The sequence below is a fragment of the Saimiri boliviensis genome, chromosome 17 (assembly GCF_048565385.1).
Source record: "Saimiri boliviensis isolate mSaiBol1 chromosome 17, mSaiBol1.pri, whole genome shotgun sequence".
Lineage (NCBI taxonomy): Eukaryota > Metazoa > Chordata > Mammalia > Primates > Cebidae > Saimiri > Saimiri boliviensis.
Window position 1 is genome coordinate 16,249,737 of NC_133465.1, and position 25,050 is coordinate 16,274,786.

The window sequence follows — 25,050 nt, forward strand, 5'->3', positions numbered from 1 at the left end:
CCTTGTTGACCAGGATGGTCTCGATTTCTTGACCTCGTGATCCACCCGCCTCGGCCTCCCAAAGTGCTGAGATTACAGGCTTGAGCCACCACGCCAGGCCCAATTTTTGTAGTTTTAGTAGCGATGGGGTTTCACCATGTTGGCCAGGATGGTCTTGATCTCCTGACCTTGTGATCCACCTGCCTTGACCTCCCACAGTGCTGGGATTACAGGCGTGAGCCACTGCACCCAGCTTCCATCTCTCTTTTTTAAATTTTATTTTATGTTTTTAAATAGTTTTTCATACACCGCCCCCCAGCCCGTAGCTATTTTTAAAAAATAAAATAAAATAAAATAAAATAAAATAAATTTTAAAAAGAAAAATGCAAAGCTGCCATCCTTGGAAAGCAGGCCAGGTGGGTAGTAGTGTCTTCTCTGGGTGTCAAGCAGGCTAGGTCCTGGGCCTCAACCCCCCTACCTCAATTTTCATTCAATAAATATTTACTGAGTACCCAATATGGGACATTCACTATAGGTGGTGAACTGGAAATACAAGAGTAAGCCAGAAGCACTTAGTCCTTGCTCCTGTAGAGCAGGATGTGTCGGCGGGGCACTATTGCACATTTGGGACTGGATAATTTGGTGTGGGGGTTGGCCTTGTGCATGGAAGGATGTTTAGCAGCATCTCTGGCTTCTACCCACTAGACAGCAGCAATCCCCTGCTTCGATCGTCACAATAAAACCGTCTCCAGGCCACACACAGTGGCTCACAACTGTAATTCCAACACTTTGGGAGGCTCAGGCAGTAGGTGGATTGCTTGAGACCAGCCTGGGCAACACAGTGAGACCCTGCCTCTACAAAAAAAATGTTTAAATTAGCTAGGTGTGGTAGCATGTACTTACAGTCCCAGGTACTCAGGAGTCTGAGGTGTGAGAATCAACTTGAGCCTGGGAGGTTGAGGCTGCAGTGAGTGTGATGGCGTCACTGCACTCCAGCCTAGGTGACAGAATGAGACCCTGTCTCAAAAAAAAAAAAAAAAAGAGAGAGAGAGAGAGAGAGAGAGAAAAAACCCTCCAGTAGTTACCAAATAACCTTGGGGCAAAACTATCTCTAGGTAAGAACCAGTATCTTAGAAACCAGAGCAGCTCCATGGTTACCTCTTATTTATTGGGGTCTGGGTAAGATTTTATTTGAACAAATATATTTGCAAGTTAGGAAAAAATAAAAGTGGATAGAGTTTTGTAAAGAATGACAGGTGCCACTGTCATGTACAAATCTGCAAAGTTCAGAGAGCTAAATACAGTTCGGCTCAGCCCTGCTTGCAACAGAAAGGGGAGGACGAGACCCCCATCGTGCTACAAATACAGTTGCTACAAATACAACACTGTAAGTTGTAGGATGAGAGAAAAACCATACTGGAGAATTTCAAAAGTGATTAAGCTTAACTTTATGTGACCCCAAATTCCCTAGCCAAGGGACTGCCCTCCAGCACCCTTCTAATACTCATCCAGCAAGAGTGCTAGCCAGCTTCATCCGATGGCAAGAGACTTGGAGTTGAGATGCACTAGCATTTACTGCTGTACAGTTTTCGTTTTTGTAGCAAGATGGGGGTCTCGCTCTTGTTGCCTAGGCTGGAGTCGCTCTTGTTGCTTACCTTGGGTGACAGAACAAGACTCTGTCACAGAGAGAGAGAGAGAGAGAGAGAGACAGAGAGAGAGAATTATAAACCTTAGTCATTAGAAGACTTTAGTTGAATTATGGAATTCTGTTGTTAAAATTCTTCCATTACCCCCAACTTCCGCTGACTTTGTCAACATGGTAATAAATTGAGGCTCATGGTGGTAACTCTAAAGTTACAGGATCCTGAAATGTCTTCTGAATTTTTTTTTTTTAAATGGGGTTTCACCATGTTGGTCAGGCTGGTCTTGAAATGCCAACCTCAGGTGATCCGCTGCCTTGGCCTCCAAAGTGCTTGGATTATAGGCGTGAGCCACCACGCCCGGCCTCTGAATTTTTTTTTGAGACAGAGTCTCACTCTATCGCCCAAGCTTGAATACAGTGGTGCTATCTCTGCTCACTGCAACCTCTGCCTCCTGAGTTCAAGTGATTCTCCTGCCTCAGCCTCCTGAGTAGCTGGGATTACAGGTGCATGCTACCATGCCTGGCTAATTTTTGTATTTTTAGTAGAGACAGAGTTTTACCATGTTGACCAGGCTGGTCTTGAACTCTTGACCTCGTGATCCACCCGCCTCGGCCTCCCAAAGTGCTGGGATTACAGGCTTGAGCCACCGCGCCCGGCCTCCTTGTTGTCTTTTTAATGTTTATTTCATTATTCAGTTAGCCTTTTTATTATTATTCAAATTATTCGTTTTTTCTTTGTGTAGAAATGAAATGTTGGAATACAGACTGAGCTTGTAGTTAGTAAATAGATGTTGATATATCTGTGAAAATGGAAGCAGAGGCAGTCTATGAATAAATACACTTTTTCCGTGAACTCAATCCCATGACAAGGTGGACATTGTCCCTCAAAGCTTTTTTTGCCCTCAGTATGGCATGAGAAAAAGAACCAATAAATCAGACTGCATCTGCATGGACAGAGTTCACTTAGAAGCTAGCCGGGAATGCTAAATGTTTTCATTAATGGTTAAACCGATAAGCAACAAAGATATTCTGAACCCAAGTTGCTATCATGGCCGAATTCCACTCTGCTCCACTGGCTAGGAACAAGAGTAAAGCGTCAGACCCAGAGAAACAGTCTCTACATGGTCAACCATAGCACTAGCTGCACACCACTGATCTGCTCAGAAGTCACTTCAGATACAGGCTGCGTTTGAAAAGATTCAGCGTGCCGGGCGCGGTGGCTCACGCCTGTAATCCCAGCACTTTGGGAAGCTGAGGCGGGTGGATCACGAGGTCAAGAGATCGAGACCATCCTGACCAACGTGGTGAAACCCCGTCTCTACTAAAAATACAAAAAAATTAGCTGGGTGTGGTGGCACACGCCTGTAGTCCCAGCTACTCGGGAGGCTGAGGCAGGAGAATTGCTTGAACCCAGGAGGTGGAGGTTGCAGTGAGCCGAGGTCACGCCACTGCACTCCAGCCTGGCACCCAGTGACGGAGTCAGACTCTGTCTCAAAAAAAGAAAAAAAAAAAAAAAGAAAAGATTCAGGGTTTTGTTCTCTCCTCTACTTCTCTCCTTCCCTTGGGAAGTTGAGATGGTTGAGAAGGCATTGAAGTTGAGCCCTATTGAAGTTGAGATGGTTGAGAAGGCATTCAGACAGTCATAACCGAAAACCCCATGTTTCTCTACAGGTGGTGACTTTCGATGCAGGGGGAGTAAGTGGCCACAGCAATCACATTGCGTTGTATGCAGCCGTGAGGTATGATTTTCAGGGTGATGGAGGTGGGGGAGGGTTTGTTCATTTGATTAGGGCTTATGGTTTAAAGTCTAAAGTACTTTCCTACTTTTTATCTAGCCCATGAAACTCACTGCTGGCTTATCATCAAGCCCTTTTTGGCCATGTTGCTGACTGCATCTTACCACGTCCTCTCTCTGAGAAATCTCTCTCAAATCCTAGTGCAAATGCTTATCTCCTAAACAGCTGAATTGTTTTTTACACACTGAATACTGCAAATGGGGTAGCTGACTTTATCTGTCTCTTCTCTGTGGCCACAGGAAGCTTGAGGGTCAAATTTGCCACCCCTGTGGCATATGGACGAGACTTTAAGGAATGAGTGCTGTGACTCAGTGTGCCTCCGGCTTCACCATCTTCTTCTTCCCTTACTCTCACTTCCTTCACGTATTTTATACAATTCTCAAATCTTTCTTTGGAGAAGGAGGATATACATATATAATATGAAATGTGTTTGTTCTTCACAGTCACCCTATTTTACTGATACGTATTTACATTTTACCAATAAAAATAAAATGTGGCCAGCCACAGTGGCTCACGCCTATAATCCCAGCACTTGGGGAAGCCAAGGTGGGAGGATTATCTCAGGTCAGAAGTTCAAGACCAGCCGGACCAACGTGGAGAAGCCCCATCTCTACTAAAAATACAAAATTAGGCTGGGTGCAGTGGCTCACGCCTATAATCCCAGCACTTCAGGAGGCCGAGGTGGGTGGATCTTCTGAGGTCAGGAGTTTGAGACCAGCCTGATCAACGTGGAGAAACCCCGTCTCTACTAAAATATAAAATTAGCCAGGCGTGGTGGCGATGCCTGTAATCCCAGCTACCCGGGAGACTGAGGCAGGAGATCCCTTGAACTCAGGAGATGGAGGTTGCAGTGAGCCAAGATTGCACCATTGCACTCCAGCCTGGGCAACAAGAGTGAAACTCCGTCTCAAAAAACAAACAAACAAAATTAGCCAGGCGTGGTGGTGCATGCCTGTAATCGCAGCTACTCAGGAGGCTGAGGCAGGAGAATCACTTGAACCTGGGAGGTGGAGGTTACAGTGAGCTGAGATTGTGCCATTACACTCCAGCCTGGGCAACAAGAGCAAAACTCTGTCTCAAAATAATAATAATAATAATAAAATAAAAAATAAAAATAAAATGCAAACTCAAACGTATTGAATGAGGTAGAGTCACACAAACATAGATGTGTTTCCTGTCCCTAGCAAAGTGCTTCTCCCGAGTCCCTGATCAGTGGTGTGGCAGGCCTGTCTCAGCTCCTGAGGAAGGAGAGGAAGAACTTGAAGGGAAGGACGTATTTGAAAACCTTCTAAACTTGCTCAGCACTCAGACTGAGGCAATGCAATACGTCAGGTTGGAAATAACCTCGCCAACCGTTAAGTCCAACCACCTCATTTTCCTGAGGCTGTGAAGTGGTTTGCCCAGCCCTGCAAGGTGAAACTATGGTAGAGGCAGAATTCAGGAATCCTGGTTCTCCATTCATTATTCTGCCAGATGCATGTGAAGACCAATCCCAGCTGAAGAGTAGCCTCCTTGTCCGTATATTTTACATCACTTGGTGGAAGATGCTAGAATTTTACCAACATCCTCTTTCTAGGCTGCTTTCCTGTTTCCTTGACTATGGAATGAAGGGACTAGACTGCTCTCCCTGTAAAGACTATTCAGTTCCTGGTCCAGCCAGCAGCCACAGCTTTAGGGGAGACATGTTGCTAGTTGCATTAGGTCCCTTCAGATTCAAGAAAGAAACATCTCCTAATTACAGTCTGAAATAAAAATGTTTTTTGATAATATATGGAAAAATGATGCAGCCCTAGAGTGGTCTTTCCAACCACATGATTACTCTGAGGCCTTGAACTTCCAAGACTAGCATGGAGAGCAAGCCCCATGGAGAACTGGAAAATGGTCCCACCTCATTCTGGATGCACACTGAGCCTGGTGATTTCTCACCAAGAATTTACACTACACCAGAGAAAGGATCAGGTCAGGTCTGTTGCAAAGAAACTAAGAATACCTCAACAGACAGGGTGCTGGGCACTTGAGGTTGAGTAGCTGGTCCCATTCCTGGTCCAGTCACCACTGAAGTGGGGAAAGCAGAGAAGGTGTCATTCTGGGCACAGAACCCAAGGGAAAAACTCTGTGTAGATAGAACTGCCTGGGGCCATTTTTCTCAGAAGAGGCTGGCGTGCCACAGGCTCTCAGAACGAAGGTGGGTCACTATGCTTCAAATAAAACAATTCATGGGCATGCCACCAATCTACTAAGACCTTTTTCTCCACAGTCATCTCCTGTCTGCTAAATTCACTAGACTCACCTTAGTCCTCAACCATCTTGACTTTTCTGTGGCATTTGGCCCTGCCTGTCCCTCACAGAAATACTACTTTTACTTATATGGCACCAGCTTGCCCTCCCTACTCTGGCCTTTCTGGCTACTTCTGTCTCTTCCTGGCTTCCCTCCCCCCAGTGGCTCCTTGGTCCCCCTGTCCCCAGGGCTTGCTCCCCAGCCCTCCTCAGCACAGCTTCCTCTGTGGCTTGAAGGGCTGTAAGCTCTATTTTCAGACAGGTGCCTCCAGTGCTCACTGCTTTCCCTGGATATCAGAATATCCACAGGGCTTTGCCCAGAGTACAGGACCAGCCACCTCATTCTCAGAATCCCAGAAAGCTTTTTCAGGTTTTTCTACCTCTCAGGCTCTGCCAGGCAGTCAGTCCCATGAGTTTGTCAATTCCCTCTCAACTTCTCTTCTTTAACCCCTGCTCCCAAGAGTCCTTGTTCATGTGCGATGTGTGTCTGTGTGCTACCTTCCCAATCCTTCTCTGCCCCAGCTTTCTAAACAACAAAGTGGGAAAAAGAGCTGGTGCTCTTTGCAGTTAATACTCCCCTGCTCTTAAGATGGTGAGCACAGAATGCCCTTCACTGTCAGAAGGTAGGTATGTTAGAAAGCAGAAAGGAAGTATCAGGGAAGAGATCTCAGTCAGCATTGTAAAATATTCCCCCACCATACTCACATTACAATTTCAAAAGAAAAACGATGAAGAGAGCAGCAGTTACCTCCATTCTCTAATGGGCAAAACTTGGACCATGGCACTTCACAAGCCACAGACCAGCCTCTGGATTGGCTGTCCTTGGCTAAAGTGCCCATCCTGGTTCCTTCACCTGTTGCCAGAGGTATGGGATCCTCGAAATGTATACGGTGATTTGCGCAAAAGAATCCACCTGAAACTCACATGGAGGGGACCATGGATATGGCAGGCTTTCCTCTGAAGGCCCTTCCTGTTACCTACAAAGGAAATGATTCTTGCTCCTCTCACTCTTGTCCTTTCCCTCCTCCAGGGCCCTGTACTCAGAAGGAAAGTTACCTAAAGGTAAGGCTTGTCCCTTTTGCAAAGGGCCACAATATACTGTCCCTCTGAGAAACTTATGGGAGGGAAATTTCCAAATCCACAGAGATCTGCCCTAGGCTGAGCAGAGGCAGGTGTGGAGGAGGCCATCACACTCTCTCTGTCTAAGCTCAGGGTACTTGGCAGGCTGTATCTACCAGTAAGTGCCTGCCTGCAGGACCACCTCTGGATGAGTGGGAGGCCAGGTTTGCCCTGTACCTGTATAGCTTTTTCACACCTCTGGTATTCTTCCATTCTGAACTCAATCTCGTTCCCCAAACAGTTAGCCAGGTTGTAAATGACTGCTATGCTTGATGGACCAATCTGCCTGAGTTAGGAACTCTTCCACACCTGACCATTTACTGCATGACCCCTGTGCTTAGGCCAGTTTCTGGTCTGTCATACTTCACAGGAGCGATATGAAGATTCAGTGAATGAAAATAGAGATAGTTCATGCCCTTTCTGTGTGGAATGACTGAAGGGAGCTTAACAAGCCACGAAGTCTTTGGAATATGACTATAGTTTGTTTGATTCTTATATCAGTCCTGTGAGACAGGCAGGTCTCACACTGTGAACACCATTTTACAGATCAGAAAACAGACTCAGAGTGGTTAAGAAACCGCCAAGTCTGCCAGTTCTTGACTGATAGAGCTGAAACCAGGTCTCTAGCCTCCCGATACAGTAATTCCTGTCACTTTCACCTCTCCTTTGGCTTTGAGGTAGCCAAATCTTAACCTCTAGCAACCAACCTTTTTTTGGTAGGGCACGTGGCAGGGGTAGAGGTAGCCAGCCAGGTCTTCTGTGGCCCTTTTACTCCTTCTAGCTGCAAGAATCACAGGCAAAGAGCAGCTTTGGTGCCACAGAAACACCTGACAACACTGTGGCCACTGTCTTGCCCTGGCCTGAGCCACAGGGTAGAGGGAGGGCGCTCAGGGTAAAGTCTGGCTGGAGGCCTAAGGCGCTTCACTTCTCTCTGTCTCCTCCCCAACCAGGGTGTTCAGTGCTCACGCTTCAGTCTGTGAATGTGCTGCGCAAGTACATCTCCCTCCTGGATCTGCCCTTGTCCCTGCTTCATACGCAGGGTGTCCTCTTCGTGCTCAACAGCAAAGAAGTGGCACAGGCCAAGGTGAGGACTGTAAATTCCTGGACACCCCAACTCAGATCTCTGCCCCAGACCCCCTATCTCCTCAAAACCCCACCTCTGCAGAAGCCCTAACCGAAGGCCTTCCACAGTGGTTCAGCATCTGTCCCTGAGAGTTGGGGCTAGGCCAGCTAGATCTTGGGAAGCATAGATTTTTCCAATGACTTTAGCCTTTTTTCTAATTATAACAATAATATATGCTTTTTCTAAAAGTAAATAACACATGCTCATTGTAGAAAATCTTGAAAAACATAAAAGCATCAAAAAGAAAATAAAAATAAGAACAATTACCTGCAGTCCCACCAGTTGGAGGTAATCCTTATTAACATGTTGGGCTACTCTTTTTTATTTATGTATTTTTTGAGACGGAGTTTTGCTCTTGTTGCCCAGGCTGAGGCGCAGTGGTGCAATCTCCGCTCACTGCAACCTCCACCTCCCAGGTTCAAGCAATTCTCCTGCCTCAGCCTTCTGAGTAGCTGGGATTATAGGTGCCTGCCACTACGCCCGCCTGGCTAATTTTTTGTATTTTTAGTACAGGTGGGGTTTCACCATGTTGGCCAGGCTGGTCTCAAACTCCTGACCTCAGATGATCCACCCACCTTGGCCTCCCAAAGTACAGGGATTACAGGTGTGAGCCACAGCATGCAGCCCTACTCATGTGTGTATATATAGTGTATGTGTATACACATTTCAAATGGGATTACACAGTGCCTATTTAAAACCTACTTTGGCCTGGCACGGTGACTCACGCCTATAATCCCAGCACTTTGGGAGGCTGAGGCAGGTGGACCACGAGGTCAGAAGTTCGAGAGCAGTCTGGCCAATATGGTGAAACCCCGTCTCTACTAAAAATACAAAAATTAGCTGGGTATGGTGGCACACGCCTATAGTCCCACCTACTCGGGAGCCTGAGGCAGAAGATCTCTGCCCTGCAAGGCTTTCCTACCTCGAAAGCTCCTATCTGCAAAGACCCTCCCGAGTCTTGTGAGCAGAGGTTGCATTCCTTCCCAGATTTCTTGCACAAGCCCTCTTTACAAGACCCTCATGCAGACCCTATGTTGGGAAGAGATCGTGGATCAAAGCAGTCTTTCCTGCGTTGCAACCACACAGCTGTGTTCCAGGGTTTAAAAGGGCTCTCAGATGGCCTTTACTATACACTTCCTGGTTACCGCTTGATTTCTGTTTTTACGGGCCTTAAACAATTTCTATTTTACTGCACCATTGTTTAGAGTTTTCTTAACTCAATATTTGATCCGTTGCATGAATCTTAGTGTATAAAAAGCAAAGCAAGTTTGTAATCATTTAACTAGAAATAACATAGGTCTGCCCCTGGTCATCTTGGCCCACAAGACCCTGTCAAAAAAAAAAAAAAAAAAAAAGGCCAGGTACAATGGCTCACGCCTGTAATTCCAGCATTTTGGGAGGCTGAAGTGGGTGAATCATGAGTGAAACCTCATCTCTACTAAAAATACAAAGATTAGCCAGGCATGGTGCACACACCTGTAATCCCAGCTACTCAGGAGAGGAAGCTGAGGCGAGAGAATCACTTGAACCAAGGAGGTGGAGTTTGTGATGAGCTGAGATCGCACCACTGTACTCCAGCCTGGGCAACAGAGCGAGACTTTGTCTCAAAACAAAAAACAAAAAATCCTGCTTTAACAGTATGTTATGGGCTGGGCACAGTGGCGCATGCCTGTAATCCCAGTACTTTTGGAGGCTGGGGTGGATGGATTGTTTGCTGGGCAACAGAGCAAAATCTCATCTCTACAAAAAAATTGGCCAGGCATGGTGGCACATGGCTGTGGTTCCAGCTGTTCAGGAAGCTGAGGCAGAAGGATCACTTGAGCCCAGGAACTCAAGGTTGCAATGGCCTGATCATTGTACTCCAGCCTGGGCAACAGAGCCAGACCCTGGCCAAATTTAAAAAAAAAAAAAAAATCGGCCGGGCGCGGTGGCTCAAGCCTGTAATCCCAGCACTTTGGGAGGCCGAGGCGGGTGGATCACGAGGTCAAGAGATCGAGACCCTCCTGGTCAACATGGTGAAACCCCGTCTCTACTAAAAATACAAAAAAATTAGCTGGGTGTGGTGGCGCATGCCTGTAATCCCAGCTACTCAGGAGGCTGAGGCAGGAGAATCGCCTGAACCCAGGAGGCAGAGGCTGCGGTGAGCCGAGATCGTGCCATTGCACTCCAGCCTGGGTAACAAGAGCGAAACTCCGTCTCAAAAAAAAAAAAAAAAATCAAAACTTTATTATGAACATTTTCTCCTATTTAGTTCAGTATTCAAATAGCAATGGCTGCCTGTTACTCCATTGTATGTATGCACCATAAGATATATCACGAATCCCTTACTGTTGGACATTTGCATTTACCACTTTTTCACTGTTACACATTGAGCGATGTTCCCAGATTGAGTTTAAGAGGAATTCAGACCGGCCGGGGGCCTTTGTAAAGAGCCTAGGGACAGACTGCAAGAAGCCTACATGCGCCATTGAGGAAGAGCTAGGCCAGGTCAGGTCATCCTCTCGAAAACTCTTCACCGTCCATGGAGCAGGTGACGGAGTGCCATCAGAGTTTGGGAGAAGGGGGGCTGAAGAGAATTGTTCCCCAGTTTGTCTCCAGGTACAACCCCTGTAGTCTTAAGTTCTTCACAGAGAAAAGAGTAGCGCAATGAGTGAAAGAACCAAGCTGGGGACTGTGGCTCGTGCCTGTAGTAGTCTCAGCTGCTTGGGAGGTTGAGGTGGGAAGATGGCTTGAGCCCAGTAGTTTGTATCTGGCCTGGGCAACACAGCTCTATTAAGGAAAGGAAAGAAAGGAAAAGGAAAGAAGGAAGGGAGGGAGAAAGAGAGAGAGGAGAGAGAGAGAGAGAGAAAAGGAAGGGAGGGAGGGAAGGGAAGGCAAGAAAAAGAAATGGAGGGAGAGAAAGAAAAGAAAGAGAAGGAAGGAAAGAAGGAAAAAGGAAAAAAATCTCTAAGAGAACCATTTTGTTAGAAACTCAGGATAATGATTTTGGTTTGGGGTTTTTTTGGTTTAGCTTTATTTTCTAAATTTTCTTTGAGACAGAGTCTCCTTCTGTCACCCAGGCTGGAGTGTGGTGGCACAATCTCGGCTCACTGCAACCTCCGCCTCCCAGGTTCAAGCAATTCTCATGTCTCAGCCTCCCCAGTAGCTGGGACTACAGGTGCACACCACCACCCCTGGCTAAGTTTTGTATTTTTAATACAGATGTGGTTTCACCATATTGGTCCGTCTGATCTCAAACTCCTGACCTCTGGTGATCTACCCACCTCAGCCTCCCAAAGTGCTGGGATTACAGGTATGAGCCACTGTGCCCAGCCCTTTTTTTTTTTTTTTTTTGGACATAGTTTCGCTCTTGTTGCCCAGGCTGGAGTGCAATGGTGCAATATTGGCTCACTGCAACCTCTACCTCCTGGGTTCAAGTGATTCTCCAGCCTCAGCCTCCTGAGTAGCTGGGATTACAGGCATGTGGCACCACACCTGGCTATTTTTGTATTTTTAGTAGAGATGGAGTTTTTCCCTATTGGTCAGGCTAGGGTCTCGAGCTCCCAACCTCAGCTGATCCACCTGCCTTGGCCTCCCAAAGTGCTGGGATTACAGGCGTAAGCCACCACACCTGGCCTATTTATTTATTTATTTTTGAGGCAGAGTCTCACTCTGTCACCCAGGCTGCAATGCAGTGGAGTGGTCTCAGCTCACCACAACCTCCGCCTCCTGGGTCCAAGAGATTCTCCTGTCTCAGCCTCCTAAGTAGTTGGGACAACAGGCACCCGACTGAACTTGGCTAATTTTTGTGTTTTTAGTAGAGACTGGGTTTCGCCATGTTTGTCAGGCTGGTCTCGAACTTCTGACCTCAAGTGATCCACCTGCCTTCGCCTCCCAAAATGCTGGGATTATAGGCATGAGCCACCATACCCGGCCTGTTTCTTCTCTTTAACTTGAAAGTTTAGCTTTGTTTTCATTTTCAGTCTTTAAAAAACAAATACTTTAATACTATTAATTTTCCATGAAGTGTTTCTTTAACTACACATGACAAGTTCTACTGTCATTTAATTTAAGTAATCTATAGTTTCTATTGTGAGTTCTGCCTTATTCTTTGAGGGTATAATTTAAAGTTCACAGATGTGTGTGTCCATCTTCATTACTCGTAGTTCTGTATTTGTGAATGTACCTACCTACTCACTAAAATTCATTTGCAACTCCAACGTCAGTGCTTGAAGTGCTTTTGTGGTCATTTGTGGACACTTGCAGAGCGGAGAACCATGTGAGTCACCGGATGTACATTTGCATGTTCCCAACTGTTTCAGCGCTCCTACTGTAGAAAAATACTTTTCCGTGGTATATATAATGTCCCATTTTTCTCATTTTTGTGGGTTTTGTTGATTTTGCTGTTCAAAATAGCCTCTAAGCATGATGCTGAAGTGCTGTCTTGCATTCCTAAGCACAAGAGGCTGCAATATGCCTTATTTTGATCAGCTTCATTCAAGCATGAGTTACAGTACAGTGCCATTGGCCATGAGTTCAGTGCTAATGATCAACAATATATATATTTCATTTGGAGGTTTTTAAACAGAAATACACACAAAACAAGGTTATATATTGATCGGCTGATGAGAATATTGTGTCCAGAGGCTTGGAGGAACCCAACCCTGTACTTCCACTAGAAGCAATGGTTCAGTATTCACTCATTCAGCATTCTCAGTGACTTTATAGAACATAACTACCACAAATGAGAATGGCATGGCTGTGTGTATGTATGTGGTCTGTTTGTCCTTGATTTATAATTTAATTGCTTTGTGGTCAGTGACTGGGTTTTGTGGCACTGATTTTTTTTTTTTTTTTTTTTCTGAGATGGAGTCACGCCCAGGCTGGCATGCAGTGATGAGATCTCAGCTTACTGCAACTTCTGCCTCCTGGGTTCAAGCGATTCTCCTGCCTCAGCCTTCTGAGTAGCTGGGATTACAGACAGGCCAGCATCACCAAGCCTGGCTAAATTTTTTGTATTTTTAGCAGACAGGAGGTTTCACTATGTTGGCCAGGCTGGTCTTGAACTCCTGACTGGTGATCTGCCTGCCTCAGCCTCCCAAGATAAGATTACAGGGATGTGGCCTGGCCCAAAACTGTTGTATCTTGTTAGCAGATTATTCCTCTTATTATTATTATTTTTTCTTTTTTTGAGACAGTTTTGCTTTTGTTGCTTAGGCTGGAGTGTGATGGTGCAATCTCAGCTGACTGCAACCTCCGCCTCCTGGGTTCAAGCGATTCTCTTGCCTCAGCTTCCTGAGTAGCTGGGTTACAGGTGTGTGCCACCACGCCAAGCTAATTTTGTATTTTTTTCTAGTAGAGCCAGGGTTTCAACATGTTGATCAGGCTGGTCTCGAAGTCCTGACTTCAAGTGATCCACCTGGCCTCAGGCTCCCAAAATGTTGAGATTACAGGTGTGAGCCACTGCAGCTGGCTGATTCCTCTTATTATCTTATAATGTCCCTCTTTAGTAATGGTTTTCACTTTATGTTCTATTATTTATTTATTTAGAGACAGAGTTTCACTGTGTTGCCAGGCTGGACTGCAATCGTGCGATCTCGGCTCACAGCAATCTCTGCCTCTTGGGTTCAAGCGATTCTCCTGCCTCAGCCTCCCAAGTAGCTGAGATTATAGGTGCGAGCCACCACACCCAGCTAATTTTTGTACTTTTAGTGGAGACAGTCTCACCATGTTGGCCAGGATGGTCTCGATCTCCTGACCTTGTGATCTGCCTGCCTTGGCCTCCCAAAGTGCTGGGATTACAGGCATGAGCCATGATGGCTGGCCATATGTTCTATTTTAATATTGATGTTGCTATACCAATTTTCTTTTTTCTTTTTTTTAAATTGAGACAGGGTCTTGCTCTGTTACCCAAGCTGAAATGCCGTGGCATGAACATGGCTTACTGCAGCCTCAACCTCCTGGGCTCAAGCAATCCTCTCCCCTCAGCTCCCCAAGTAGCTGGGACTATAGGCACATGCCACTGCACCAGGCTAATTTTTTTGTATTTTTTTTAGAGATGGGGTTTTGCTGTGTCACCCAGTGTGGTCTCAAACTGTTGAGCTCAAATGATCCACCCACCTCGGCCTTCCAAAGTGCTGGGATTACAGGAATGAGCCACCACTCCAGGCCCATATACTAGCCACCACTCCAGGCCCATATTATTGCTTTCCTTTCTTTTCTTTTCTTTTTGAAACAGAGTTTCATTCTGTTACCAAGCTGGAATACAGTAGCGTGATCTCGGCTCACTGGAACCTCCGCCTCCTGGGTTCAAGTGATTCTCCTGCCTCAGCCTCCCGGGTAGCTAGGATTACAGGTGTGTGCCACCACACCCAGCTAAGTTTTGTATTTTTAGTAGAGACAGGGTTTCACCATGTTGGCCAGGCTGGTCTCGAACTCCTGAAAAAAAAATTTTTTTTTTTAGAGATAGAGTCTTGCTATATTGCCCAGGCTGGTCTTGAACTCCTGGCCTCAAGCAATCCTCCCACCTCGGCCTCCCAAAGTGCTGGAATTACAGGTGTGAGCCACCGAGTCTGGCCTCTGTATACTAGCTTTCTTTAGGTTAGTATCTGCATGGTTTATCTTTTTCTTTAATCCTTTTATTTTCAGCCTTTTGTTGTGATTTTTAGTTGTTATTTTCTGTAAGTGGCATGTAGTTGGATTTTTGTAAGTCCTGCTATGAAATATAATGGATATATTTGGTCCATTTTTTATTTGTAATTACTGCTATATTTGGACATTTCTACTCTCTAATTTTATGTTTTCTGTTTAACACCCTCCCCATTCTTTACCTGCCTTCTGTTGCTCAAATTTTCAGTCTTTCTCCTTGTTTCTCTCCCTGCGTTTGTGGTGACCCCTATATTTTTTAAAATATAATTTAGGCTGGGTGTGATGGCTCTTGCCTGTAATCCCAACACTTTGGGAGGCCAAGGTGGGTCAATCACGAGGTCAGGAGTTCGAGACCAGCCTGACCAACATGGTGAAACCCTGTCTCTACTAAAAATATAAAAGTTAGCCAGGCATGGTGGCACACACCTGTAATCCCAGCTACTCAGGAGGCTGAGACAGAAGAATTGCTTGAACCCAGGAGGCAGAGGTTGCAGTGAGCCAAGACTGCACCACTGCACTCCAGCCTGGGCAACAGAGCAAGACTCTGTCTCAAACAACAACAACAACAAAATATATATTTACACACAAACATTATATATATATATATATATTATATTTGCATATATAATTTATATATGTACATATATAATTAACAAATATATATTTTTTTAGAAAGAAAGAGAGAGAGAAAGAAAAAAGAACAATAAAATTAAAAAAAGAATAAAGGAGAGGAAGAAAGAGGAAGAGGGAGAGAGAACGGGGGCGTTGCTTTATTGCCCAGGCTAGAATGCAGTCTGAAAATGGGTATGCCTATAATTGTGCTTAATAATGGAGACATGAAAAAAAACGAGGGAAGAAAATAACAAACAAGCAGCCAACCAATATTTCATTTAAACCTGTAAATAGGTATGATGTGATACTGATAAGAGTGTATATTTTGTGTACTTAAAGTGGAGAGGTCTCTAAGTGTTAATTAAGTTTACTTGTTCCAGATCTGAGTTCAAGTCCTGGATATCGTTGTTAATTTTCTGCCTCATTGATCTGTCTAATATTAATGTTGAAATCTCCCACTATTATTGTGTGGGAGTCCAAGTCTCTTTGTAAGTCTTTTTTTTTTTTTTTTTTTTTTTTTGAGACAGAGTTTCGCTCTTGTTACCCAGGCTGGAGTGCAATGGCGCGATTTCGGCTCACCGCAACCTCCGCCTCCTGGGCTCAGGCAATTCTCCTGCCTCAGCCTCCTACGTAGCTGGGATTACAGGCACACGCCACCACGCCCAGCTAGTTTTTTTGTATTTTTAGTAGAGACGGGGTTTCACCTTGTTGACCAGGATGGTCTCGATCTCTCGACCTCGTGATCCACCCGCCTCGGCCTCCCAAAGTGCTGGGATTACAGGCTTGAGCCACCGCGCCCGGCTTATAAGTCTTATATATCTGGGTATTCGTGTATTGGGTGCATATGTATTTAGGATCTTTAGCTCTTCTTGTTGCATTGATCCTTTTATCATTATGTAATGTTCTTCTTTGCTTCTTTTGATCTTTGTTGCTTTAAAGACTATTTTATCGAAATAAAAATTACGGTTCCTGCTTTTTGTTTATTTATTTATTTTTGCTCTCCATTTGTTTGGTAAATCTTTCTCCATCCCCTTGTTTTAAGTCTTTGTGTATCCTTGCTTGTGAGATGGGTCTGGATGCAGCATACCGATGGGTTTTGGCTTTTTATCCAATTTGCCTGTCTGTGTCTTTGGACTGGGAGATTTAGTTGATTTAAATTTAGAGTTTAATACTGCCATTTAATGTTAGCTGGCTGTTTTGCCCATTAGTTGATGTAAATTCTTCATTATGTTGATACTCTTTACTTTTTGGTATTTTTTTAGAAAGGCTGATACTAGTTGTTCCTTTCTAGGTGTAGCAGTTCTTTCAGAAGCTCTTGTAAAGCGGGCCTGGTGGTGATGAAATCTGAGTGCTTGTTGGTTCACAAAAGATTTTATTTTTCCTTCGCTTTTGAAGCTTAGTTTGGCTGGATGTAAAATTCTGGGTTGAAAGTTCTTTTCTTTAAGGATATTAAATATTGGCCCCCACTCTCTTCTGGCTTGTAGAGTTTCTGCTGAGTGATCTGCTGTGAGTCTGATGGGCTTCTCTGTATGGGTAACCTGACCTTTCTCTCTGGCTGCCCTTAGTATTTTCTCCTTCATTTCAACCCTGGTGAATCTGACGATTATGTGCCTTGAGGTTGGTCTTCTTGAGGAATATCTTTGTGGGGTTCTTTGTATTACCTGGAGTTGAATATTATCCTGCCTTACTAGGTTGGGAAAATTTTCCTGAATAATATCCTGAAGTGTACTTTCCAGCTTGGATTCATTCTCTTCGTCACATTCAGGTACACCTATCAAGCGTAGATTAGGTCTTTTCACATAGTCCCATATTTCTTGGAGACTTTGCTTGTTCCTTTTTATCGTTTTTTCTCTAATCTTGTCTTCTCGTTTTATTTCATTAAGTTGGTTTTCGACCTCTGATATCCTTTCTTCTGCTTGGTCAATTCAGCTGTTGAAACTTGTGTATGCTTTGCGAAGTTCTTGTGTTGTGTTTTTCAGCTCCATCAATTCACTTATATTCCTCTCTAAATTGTGTATTCTTGTTAACATTTCATCAGACTTTTCTTCGAAGTTCTTAGTTTCTTTGCATTGGGTTAGAACAAGTTCTTTTAATTCATAGAAGTTTCTTATCATCCACCTTTTAAAGCCTGCTTCTGTTAATGGAACCCACTCATTCTCCCTCAGGCCTTGTTCTGTTGCTGATGAGGAACTGTGATCCCCTGTAGAGGGAGAAGCATTCTGATTTGGGGTATTCTCAGCCTTTTTAGGCTGGTTTCTTCCCTTCGTTATAGATTTATCCATCTGTGTTCTTTATAATTACCATCTTTGTAATTGGGTTTCTGAGTGGACGTCCAGCTTATAGATTATCAGCGCTGAAATCTGAGCAACCCACTGCTCTGGCTAAAACAGCAGCGTTAAGATTGATGGTGCTTTTCTGACTCTGCACTAAGAACCAACGCTCTGAGGCGCCGGCAAAACCGCCTCGCTGGTCACAAGAGTTGCGCTGGTGACCCGAGGGGCTCCTCCGCTGGGAATCTCCTGGTGCGTGAGCAACAAGAATTCATCTGAAAGTGTGGCTTCCTCTCGTTCTCTGCGCTTTCACTGGGAGCTACAATCCTGAGCTGCTAGTGATCAGCCATCTTGGATCTCTCTCCAATTCACAAATATGTTTACAGATAGGCTCTCATTCTGTCTCTTGCCCAGGCTGGTGTGCAGAGAGGTGATCATAACCCACAGCAGTCTTGAACTCCTGGGCTCAAGAAATCCTCTGACCTCAGTCTCCCAAGTTGCCACTGCACCTGGCCAAATTTACTGAATTATACAAGCAATTATTATTGTATAACTATAGTAATAATTATAGTAATTATAATATATAATTATATATAATATAATATAAATTATATATATTATATTATATTGATTATATAATATATAGTATATTATATATATTATATATATAATTGTAATAATTGTATAATTATAGTAATAATTGTACTATTACTATAATTATACAATTATTATTACTATAATTATATAATTATTAATATATTTAAAAATTAAAGAATAAAGGCCGGGCACAGTGGCTCACACCTGTAATCCCAGCACTTTGGGAGGCTGAGGCGGGTGGATCACCTGAGGTTAGGGGTTTGAGACCAGCCTGAGCAACATGGCCAAACCCCGTTTCTACTAAAACTACAAAAATTAGCTGGGCATGGTGGCACATCCCTGCAATCCCAGCTATTTGGGAGGCTGAGGCAGGAGAATCACTTGAACCCAGGAGGCAGAGGTTGCAGTGAGACAAGTTTGTGTCATTGCATTCCAATCTGGGCTCAAGAGTGAAACTTTGTCTCAAAAAAAAAATTAAAAAGACCAGCCTGGGCAATATAGCAAGACTATCTCTACAAAAAATTGAAAAAATAAATTAGCCAGGTGTGGAAATGCCTACCTGTAGTTCCAGCTACTTGGGAGGCTGAGGTAGGAGTGTCATTTTAGCCCAGGAACTGGAGACTGCAGTGAGACATGATTATGCCACTGCACTCCAGCCTGGGTAACAGAGTGAGACTCTGTCTCTAGGAAAAAAAAAAAAAAATATATATATATATATATATATATATATATACACACACACACATATATATTATATATATGTAATTTATAAAAATATATATTATATATGAAAATAAATTTATACATACTCTGACCCAATAATTTTTATTTTCATAATTTAAAAAAATTCTACTCTTTCTGTATATTTCTATAATTTTATGCTAGGAAATGAGCAACAATATGTTCAGAAATTTATGTGCAAGGATGTTTATTAGAATAATTTATAATAGACAAAATAGGAACTAATATTCACCAGGTGAATGAGACAGTACTATATAATGAGTAAAATCACAGTTTCGAAGGCTAGTGAAAATGCTACAAAAGAGGGGAAAAAGCAGGAATACAAAATTGCACATACAATTTTGGACACACATAAATAAAATTTTGGAGACACTAAATAAATTATTTCTATACATATCCATCTTACTGAATGAATGCTGGAAGTCATTGAAATATTAGGGCATCTCAGTATATGGCCACGGAGGCAACATGATATAGGAAATCCTTTAAAAAAATTTTTTTTATTTTTTGAGATGGAGTCTCACTGTCACCCAGGCTGGAGTGCAGTGGCATGATCTCAGCTCACTGCAACCTCCGACTCTCCCGTTCAAGTAATTCTCCTGTCTCAGCTTCCTGAGTAGCTGGGATTACAGATGTGCACCACCATGCCTGGCTAATCTTTTGTACTTTTTTAGTAGGGGATGGGGTTTCACCATGCTGGGCTGTTTTGGAACTCCTGACCTCATGATCCGCCTGCCTTGGCCTCCCAAAGTGCTGGGATTACAGGCATGAGCCACTGCACCCAGCCAGGGAAATCCTTGTAACTGGGTAACTATTACAGGTAGATAAATCAAGTGTGATTTTTGGACTACAAAGTTCTCTCTCAATGTTTTTCTAAATATTTTATCTTTATTACAATCTTCAAAATTTTCATTCCATTCTGCAAGTTTATACATCCATTTTTGTTTGATGGTAAATTTTCTTCAAAAATTGTAGTTGGGAGGACAAGGCGGGAGGATCACGAGGTCAAGAGATCAAGACCATCCTGCCCAACATGGTGAAACCCTGTCTCTACTAAACATACAAAATTTAGCCAGGTGTGGTGGTGGACACCTGTAATCCCAGCTACTTGGAGGCTTAGGTAGGAGAATATCTCGAACCCGGGAGGCGGAGGTTGCGGTGAGCTGAAATCATGTCATTGCACTCCAGCCTAGGCAACAGAGTGAGACTCCATCTAAAAAAAAAAAAAAAAAAAAAAAAAATTGTAGTTGGGCAGGGCTCCATGGCTCATGCCTGTAATCCCAGCACTTAAGGAGGCTGAGGTGGGTGTATCACTTGAGGTCAGGAGTTCAAGACCAGCCTGGCCAACATGGTTTCTACTAAAAGTACAAAAATTAGCTGGGCATGGTGGTGGGTGCCTGTAACCCTAGCTGCTCTGGAGGCTGAGGCAGGAGAATTGCTTGAATCCAGGAGTCAGAGGTTGCGGTGAGCCGAGATCGCACCACTGCACTACAGCCTGGGCAACAGAGACTCAGTCTCAGAAAAAAAAAATATTGTAGTTGAATATCCTGTTGAAACAATGCTGTGTAATATTCTATGGTGATTGTTCTCCCTTAATTCCCTTTACCAGTTAAAGCTTGGTTATCAAAGGTGTATTTACATCTTTAAAGTTATGTAGCTTCTGACAATGAATATAAAATGGTTCTATTTTTTATTTTTATTTTTTTATTTTATTTAAATCATTTTTATTTATCTTTTTTTAGAGATGGGGGTCTCACTATGCTGCCCAGGCTGGAGTGCAGTGGCTATTCACAGGTGCGATTCCACTACAGATCAGCACAGGAGTTTTGACCTGCTTCATTTCTGACCTGGGTGGGTTCACCCCTCCTTAGGCAACCTGGTGGTCCCCCGCTCTGGCGAGGTCACCATATTGATGCTGAACTTAGTGCAGACACCTGATCAGCATAGTGCACTACAGCCCAGAACTCCTGGGCTCAAGCGATCTTCCCACCTCAGCCTCCCAAGTAGCTGGGACTACAGGCATGCACCACCGTGTCCAGCTATTTTTTATTTTTTTTTTTAGAGATGGGGTTTCATCTTGTTGGCCAGGCTGGTCTTGAACTCCTGATCTCAGGTAGTCCACCTGCCTCAGCCTTTATAAGTGCTGGGATTACAGGCATGAGCCACCGTGCATGGCATAAAAGGGGTTCTTTACATAAAAGTTTGTGAAGATATTAGCTTAGAGAGGCAAGTTAACTATGGTACTTAGAAATAAAGCGGCACATCCTTTTATGGATATCTAATGAAGTCAGTTGCTATAATCTATTCTGTTTAAAAACCAAACTATATTAGGTCTGAATAACAAAATAATGTACATTTCCCCTAGAAGGCGGGAAGGACAACTTACACCTATGTGCTATTCCGTTTTTTCTTCTTCTAATAGTGATTGTATCTCCCCAAATGACCTATCTCAGTGGAATTTGGGAATAGTGTACTGGCTTGCTTCCCATAAAACATCCCTGTTTGTGTTGTATATTTGAGATAGTAACAACATGATTAAGAATGTGGACTCTAGAGTCAATCAGATGGCTCTGGGTTAAAATCTCAGCCAGCTTTACTACTTACTAGCTATTTGTGATTGATGAGTTCCCTCATCTATTTACTTTCTTTCTTTCTTTCTTTTTTTTTTTTTTTTTGTCTAGCCTCTCACTTAGCACTCATCTATTTATTTTTTAAAAAGCAGTAATAGCCGGGCGTGGTGGCTCATGTCTGTAATCCAAGCACTTTGGAGGCCAAGGCGGGCGGATCACCTGAGGTCAGGAGTTCAAGACCAGCCTGACCAACATGGTGAAACTCCGTCTTAAAAAAAAAAAAAAAAAAGCAGGAATGGTACTTAACTCACAGGGTTAACATTGAGATGATGCATGTAGACTGTTCTGCCAGTTTTCTGGTATCCCATGGTGAGTGCTGTAAGTACCGTGAGCATTGTCTGTTATAATCACAGGGAGTAAGCAAGAGATGTGAAAACAGGGGCAGTGAGATGAGGCCGATTCAGAGAGGTTCGTGGGTTACAGGAATAAGACAGATAAGGCTATAGCATGAAACATATTGGTGTGAGGAAGGATTTCAGGTGAGGAGGCCAGATCTGATAGCAATGAAACAGCTCCAGTGCAAGTGTTTTATAACTGTTTCTCTTTGATTCTTCTAGAGAGCCATGTCCTGCCACCGCAGCCAGCTCCTCTGGTTCCGCCACCTCTACATTTTCTTCTCCCGGTACATGAGAATCAACTCATTGAGCTTCCTCTGAAGCCTTGAAGGTTTTTCAGATCCAAGGAACAAAGGGGAAAATAGACAAAGGAGTGCAAGGGACCTGGCCTGGTGCTGGCTTATTTGCCTGAGCTAAAGGAGATCCCTGCTAAAGCAGCCTCTGCAAAAGGGAGCCCATGTAGGCCAGGGGCTGTCCAAACTCCAACTTCTTCCCCTAGGAAAAAACCCAAAGAACCAAAAGCAAACCAACCCAAGGATAATAATAGCTACACCGCTAGCTTCTCAAGTTCTCGTGAGAAACAATTTACATAATGACAGTACATGTGGAGCACCTAGCCCAGTCCCTGGGCAGGTCCCTATTATCATAAATGACTGTAAAAGTGCTGTAAAAACGCTCCACAGATGTGATTTTTCATTGTTTCCAAAGTGGGTTCACCAAAAACACATATACACAATGCAACAGTGTGTGTTGATCTGGGTCAATCATAATTTCTTTGATTTTTCTTTTATCAGAGTGGGAGTCTAAGAAAAACTTGCCCTATTTAACAGGACAGCTGTTGATTGACGCATCCAAGTACAGATCACTGGGATGGTAACTGGTTTATACAGAGACGATTACAAGGGCTCTGCCTCAAAGAGCTTACATTCAAATATGTCAGCTCTCCGTCTTTTTGGAGAAGTAGGAAATAGGAAGAGAAATCTGGGACTTAGCACAAAACATTCAAGAACCTGATGTCTTAAAATTGTCCTACACACAAAATTCTCTGAAAGATCTGGCTTGGAAACTACTCTGAGAATCCAACTAATGGTCCAGGGAAGTGGCCTGAGGCTGGAAAGCTCAGTGAAGAGCACAGGCTGAGAGCCTTGCCATTGAAGCCAGAATGACCAGCCGTGCAAAGGCAAGGTGCTGAACCTTTCTCTGCCTCAATTCTCTCATCTGCAAATAGGAGATAAAGATCCCAACCCTGAACAAGATAATACATGAAGGTGCATATCAAAGAGTCTTGCATGCTCTGCCAAGTAGGTATTCCCTCTACCTGCCACAGGAAACCCTGAATTGCTTTCTCCACAGCTGCAGGTTAGAGACCTGCTTGTTCAGACTCTCCACCTCAACTCGCCCCTTTGCTTACTGTCTCCATTATCTTGAATGCCTCCTAGGGGCCATATGAGACTCATAAAGCTATTAGGCCCTGAAGTTGGAATCAAAAATGCAAATCTGGTTATGTGATTTGTCTGCTTACACTTTGTCAATAGCTCCTAAAAGCCTTCATGTGAAAGTGTGACCAGAAGCAGTAAACACTGGCTAGAGTGTGGAAGGACAGGCTGACCTCTACCCTGTTACTAGGAAGACAGACACTGACCTAGTCTTTCTGAACAGAAATTCTGCTAAGAGTTTTTAAAATATACACACTGTATGACCTAAGGCATACTTAGAAAATCAAAATTATGGTCGGCCGGGCGCGGTGGCTCAAGCCTGTAATCCCAGCACTTTGGGAGGCCGAGGCGGGTGGATCACAAGGTCGAGAGATCGAGACCATCCTGGTCAACATGGTGAAACCCCGTCTCTACTAAAAATACAAAAAATTAGCTGGGCATGGTGGCGCGTGCCTGTCATCCCAGCTACTCAGGAGGCTGAGGCAGGAGAATTGCCTGAACCCGGGAGGCGGAGGTTGCGGTGAGCCGAGATCGCGCCATTGCACTCCAGCCTGGGTAACAAGAGCGAAACTCCGTCTCAAAAAAAAAAAAAAAAAAAAAAAAAAGAAAGAAAATCAAAATTATGTACACACTGGCTGGGTACAGTGGCTCACATGTGTAATCTCGGCACTTTGGGAGGCCGGGGTAGGTGGATCACTTGAGGTCAGGAGTTTGACACCAGCCTGGCCAATGTGGCAAAAACCTGTGTCTACTAAAAATACAAAAATTAGCCGAGTGTGGTGGCACAGGCCTGTGGTCCCACTTACTCGGAAGGCCGACTTGCAAGAATAGCTTGAACCTAGAAGGTAGAGGCTGCAGTAGTGAGCTGAGAATGCACCACTGCACTCTGGCCTGGGCGACAGAGCAAAACTGTGTGTGTGTGTGTGTGTGTGTATATATATATATATATGTATACATACACACATTTGAATCTTAGAGGTTAGAAAGATGAACAAAATTATCAATATTTGCTTCTGGATGGTGGGACTTAAAACTTATTTCTTGCCTCTTTTGTTTCACTGTACATTCCAACTTTTTTGAAAGAATTAAGTAAAAGTAGGCCAGGGGCAGTAGCTCACACCTGTAATCCCAGCACCTTGGGAGATTGAGGTGGGTGAATTGCCTGAGGTCTGGAGTTCAAGACCAGCCTGGCCAACATGGCGAAACCCCAGCTCTACTAAAAATACAAAAATTAGCTGGAAATGGTGGTGCATGTCTGTAATCCCAGCTACTCGGGAGGCTGAGGCAGGAGAATCTCTTGAACCCAGGAGGTGGAGGTTGCAGTGAGCCAAGATCGTGCCACTGCACTTCAGCCCAGGCAACAGAGCAAGACTCTGTCTCAAAAAATAAATAGATTAATTAATTAAATAAATAAAACATTAAAAGAAAAAAAAGAGGGTGGTTGCATCTGAGGCTGTAGGTTCTACTCTGGATTCTGGAAAGAAGACAGACCGGAACTGGGCTCTGCTTGGTACCAGCAGAGAGCCAAGGAACAGCAGTGCAGGAGGGAAGGAAGCCCCTGGAGGCTGGTTCGTGCAGCCACTAGCAGTGCCTTGGTGAGAAAAGTACCCTCCAGATGCAGCCCTGTGGACACTTGTCCTGACAAGAAAAGAAAGTCCTTGTGCAAATTATCAAAAGTCTTTCCTGCAGGCAAACACACTCCCTCCCCAGGCCACAAACAGACATAAGAGGAGCAGAGACTTAAGCATCCACTTAGCAAGATGCCCCTGTTTAGTTAACAGTCTTCCAAACTAGGCAGCAGTAACCCCAAAGCCTGGAGCAAAAATCATAATTTCATGGTTCCTTGAAGGAACACCTGTGTCAAAG

The 25,050-nt window shown here is 44.1% G+C and overlaps 1 protein-coding gene across 4 annotated transcripts in view; it reads left to right on the forward strand.

The window, feature by feature from the left end:
- The window catches only part of PIGL (phosphatidylinositol glycan anchor biosynthesis class L), a 127,612-nt gene that overhangs the window by 80,266 nt on the left and 22,296 nt on the right, over nt 1–25,050 (forward strand). The window contains exons 4-8 of one of the 4 annotated variants that reach the window (XM_074388233.1): nt 3,293–3,360; nt 6,725–6,756; nt 7,764–7,897; nt 20,526–20,577; nt 21,971–23,049. In XM_074388233.1, the coding sequence (XP_074244334.1) occupies nt 3,293–3,360; nt 6,725–6,756; nt 7,764–7,897; nt 20,526–20,577; nt 21,971–22,077 (393 nt within the window). In that variant the 3' untranslated portion in view covers nt 22,078–23,049. The remainder of the gene's footprint in view (nt 1–3,292; nt 3,361–6,724; nt 6,757–7,763; nt 7,898–20,525; nt 20,578–21,970; nt 23,050–25,050) is intronic. The other 3 variants (XM_074388234.1, XM_074388235.1, XM_074388236.1) reach the window with 3 other exon arrangements.